Consider the following 3703-nt stretch of genomic DNA (forward strand, 5'->3'; position numbering starts at 1 on the left):
ATCCATCACTGTTGGGTTATGGATTGCTGTTCATACCTAACTTTAGTTGTCACTCAGATAGCTCTAATGGTTTTATTGTTGCTCTCTTGTCCCGTCAGAACTCACTCTGAGAACACTTTTTTGTTGGAAAGCAAGTGACATGTTTTCTAAATAAATAAAACAGGTGTGATTCATGTGACATGCTTGTGGGTGGGTCTAGGATATGAAAAGAGGGTGGAAGTGAATCAAGGAATGCCAACGAAACGTCTATAGTCACACGGGGAAGTTTTAGGCTTCATCTGACACACAGCCCAGTAAACCGAGTGCCTCATCCCAGAAAGCATCCACATAAACTGGGGGAGATAAAATACTGTTCCAAGCAGAATAGCTCCAGAGAGCTTTCCTTCTAATCTGGAAACAGAAACTGTCTCATCCTTTATGTTTGTTTCTTTTTTGACAATTTTTACTATCACAATTCAACCACACATCGATCCTTTCTGAGACAGCTCTCTGCAGTTCGGTATTGATCTTCCTAACACCCAGCTGAGCTCTGAGCAGGAACAGGAGCAGGAGACAGAAGGGTGAGTGGTTTTTTATTTGCTTTCAGCGGAGAGGATCCAGCTGAGGATTTTGGTGGGAGAACTGGTCTGGGAGTGTGTGGAAGCGCTTGGAGTTTTTGCAGATTCCTGGCTGCTTGAGAGAGGAAAGGGCATTGTTTGACTGTGATTGACTGCAATTGAGAGGAAAAGGAAGGGGCATTGTTTTGCATGTGATTGAGTGCCTGGGTGCATTTGAATAGCTGCTGCCAGCACTCTGCTGGGGGAGGCCTCTATTTAAGGAAACACCTGGCCAGAGGCAGAGGAGACCCAGCTGAGCTCTGAGCAGGAACAGGAGCAGGAGACAGAAGGGTGAGTGGTTTTTTATTTGCTTTCAGCGGAGAGGATCCAGCTGAGGATTTTGGTGGGAGAACTGGTCTGGGAGTGTGTGGAAGCGCTTGGAGTTTTTGCAGATTCCTGGCTGCTTGAGAGAGGAAAGGGCATTGTTTGACTGTGATTGACTGCAATTGAGAGGAAAAGGAAGGGGCATTGTTTTGCATGTGATTGAGTGCCTGGGTGCATTTGAATAGCTGCTGCCAGCACTCTGCTGGGGGAGGCCTCTATTTAAGGAAACACCTGGCCAGAGGCAGAGGAGACCCAGCTGAGCTCTGAGCAGGAACAGGAGCAGGAGACAGAAGGGTGAGTGGTTTCCGGTGCCCATTCTATGTGAATTGGCTTCTCTGAGCACTACGCAAGCCAAAGAAAATTGCACTTTTGGACAAATGTGTTCCCCTAACGCAGCAAGGGAAAAGAAACCCCACAGCTCTCCCCCGCCCCACCAGATCGTTAACTTTTCCTTTGCACACTGTCTTCAGCATGGCAATTTGAGCCTGTCTTTAGGGGTTCTATTTTTGCTTCAGCAAAAAATGTCTCGGCGAGTGGCAGCGAGCGAATGTCTTAGAGCAAGGGGTAGCATTGCCCCGAGCTCGTGCCGTAGCAGCAGCAAACGATCTCCTTGAATGTCTTCCGCATCTCCAGGCTGCGGAATGCATAAATAAGGGGATCGATGACTGAGTTGCACATAATCAGGACCAGGTACGTGTTAAAATGTGAGGTGTAGCAAATACAGTGCGGGTTGGTCGGGCAGGATATGATGAGAATGAGGTGCAGGAAAAACGGTGCCCAGCAGACAATGAAGACCCCCAGGAGAATAGTTATGGTGACAGCCCCTTTCATACAGGTGCGCTGATGGGGGACCCCATCGACAGGCAGGGCGGCAATGCGTTTGACATGCAGGCGCGCAAACAGGAACATGTGGACATACAGGGAGGCCATGAGGAAAAGCATGGTGAAGAACATGGTGATAAGGCAGACAATGACGGTTTTGCTTTCATAGTAGACAATGAACATGATGCCACAGATGATGCAAGCCACCCAGATGACGCCAATCAGTGCCAGGGCTTTCCTCACACTCATGATGCTGTGGTAACGGAGCGCGTAAAAAATGGTAATGTACCTGTCGACGGCTATGACCAAAAGGTTGCATATGGAGGCAACCAAAGAGATACAGATCATTGAGTCAAAGACATTGTCCATGTGCTGGATGAAACGGTCGCCGATGACCAAGTACCCGTTGCTCAGGATGGCGATCATGACGGTCTCCAAGGCGTTGGACATACTCACGAGAATGTCTGCGGCTGCCAGGCTGCAAAGGAAGAAGTACATAGGGGAATGGAGGTTCCCATTCTTGATCACAGCAAGGATGACCAGGACGTTTTCCAGAAGGCTGGTGATCCCCAGCGTCAAGAAGACCTCTGCCTTGATGGAGACTTGTTCGCAGAACCCGTGGTCGCTCCTGCTGCTGTAAAGGGCTGAATCGTTGAGCTCTCTGCCGGTGGCATTCAACAACACTGGCTGAAATGTAAGAGCCCAGTGTCTAGTGGTGTTCATTGTCAGAGCAGATATTCCGGTCTACAAGCCACTATGGAAACAGCATCACTGCGAGGCACTGAGGAGAAAAGTCCGTCAGAAATGTCTCAAAGCTCTTCGTTGAATGAGATCGAGCAAGATGATTGGGGTGGAGTAAAGAGAGCTGTCCACTTCATTCAGAGTGAAATTCTGAATCCATTGCTCGAGAGATTTTGGTTTTTTTTGCATGTCCTAGAAATGAAATTCCTTAGAGCTCTTTATTAGAGATCAGGAAAGATGAACAGAGAAAAAGAGTCCCCCCCCCCAGCTTATTCAAAGTAGAACTCTGAATCCATTGCTCCGAAGAATTTTTTCTCTCCAGTGAAATCAGAAATCTGTAGCAAATGCTGATGATATTTCTGAAAATAAGGAACAAAATGGTGATTGTAGTCCCTTTGGTGATCTACCTGTTGATTTCAAGCAAGTGTTTTTGTGATCTGTGATCCTGTCCTAGGATTGCTGCTCGACTGGAGTGTTCAAAAGCACTTCATAGCATCTCTTCCTGCTTCATCTGTGGAGAGGAGGGGGAAGAATAGTAAAAAAAAAAAAACTCCTGGATTTTATACGTTCCTGAAAGGGGGGGAAAAAACTCCTACTTAATCCGTGCCTCACAGTGACCACTGGAGAGCAAGCACCTCTTTGACTGACAGCTGCGATCATAATACAGAGAATCCTTCTTATTCTAAGAGGCCATGATCCGATACAAAATGATTTGCTGCCCTCTACAGATCAGTGATTGTAATCGGTACACATCTTTTAAAAAGTTCTGTCGCTCTAGTACGAACGGCTGCAACGTGTTTCTGAATTCATAGATAATAAGCAAGCTACGTTAATAACACATTCTTTGCTTAGAGTTCTTTTCATTCAAGAAGTCTAAGGATGGCCAAGTTTTCCAGAATAAATGTACTGAATTTTTTTAAAAAACAGAATAAAACGAAACATTTGAGAGCAGAACAGTGGTTAGTACAACAGGTAAGGACTGCAGGTGTGGAGTTCAAATCCCCCGTCAGCCATAACGTTTGCTAGGTGATCTGGGGCAAATCACTCTCTCAGCCTCGACTACCTCACAGGATTGTTGTGAGCAGACGAGAATCATGCATGCTGGAGTGTACGGTGGCCAACCTCCAGGCGGGGTCGGGAGATCTCCTGGAATTACAACTGATCTCCAGACTATAAGGATCGGTTCCCCTGGCAGACATGGCTGCACTGGAAAGTGGACT

General features: G+C 47.0%; 1 protein-coding gene across 1 annotated transcript; it reads right to left on the reverse strand.

Annotated features, from left to right (window-relative positions):
- Positions 1–1472: 1472 nt before the first annotated feature.
- On the reverse strand, positions 1473–2465 carry MC3R (melanocortin 3 receptor). The gene has a single exon (XM_015413662.1). It carries the CDS (start codon positions 2463–2465, stop codon positions 1473–1475), a length of 993 nt encoding a protein of 330 aa, XP_015269148.1.
- Between the last annotated feature and the right edge of the window lie 1238 nt (positions 2466–3703).

Source organism: Gekko japonicus, unplaced genomic scaffold, assembly GCF_001447785.1.
Source record: "Gekko japonicus isolate JY-2015 unplaced genomic scaffold, Gekko_japonicus_V1.1 scaffold529, whole genome shotgun sequence".
Taxonomy (NCBI): domain Eukaryota; kingdom Metazoa; phylum Chordata; class Lepidosauria; order Squamata; family Gekkonidae; genus Gekko; species Gekko japonicus.

Bases quoted from the DNA above. Each gene is read 5' to 3' on its own strand.
- MC3R (XM_015413662.1), bottom strand. From the start codon at position 2,465: ATGAACACCACTAGACACTGGGCTCTTACATTTCAGCCAGTGTTGTTG.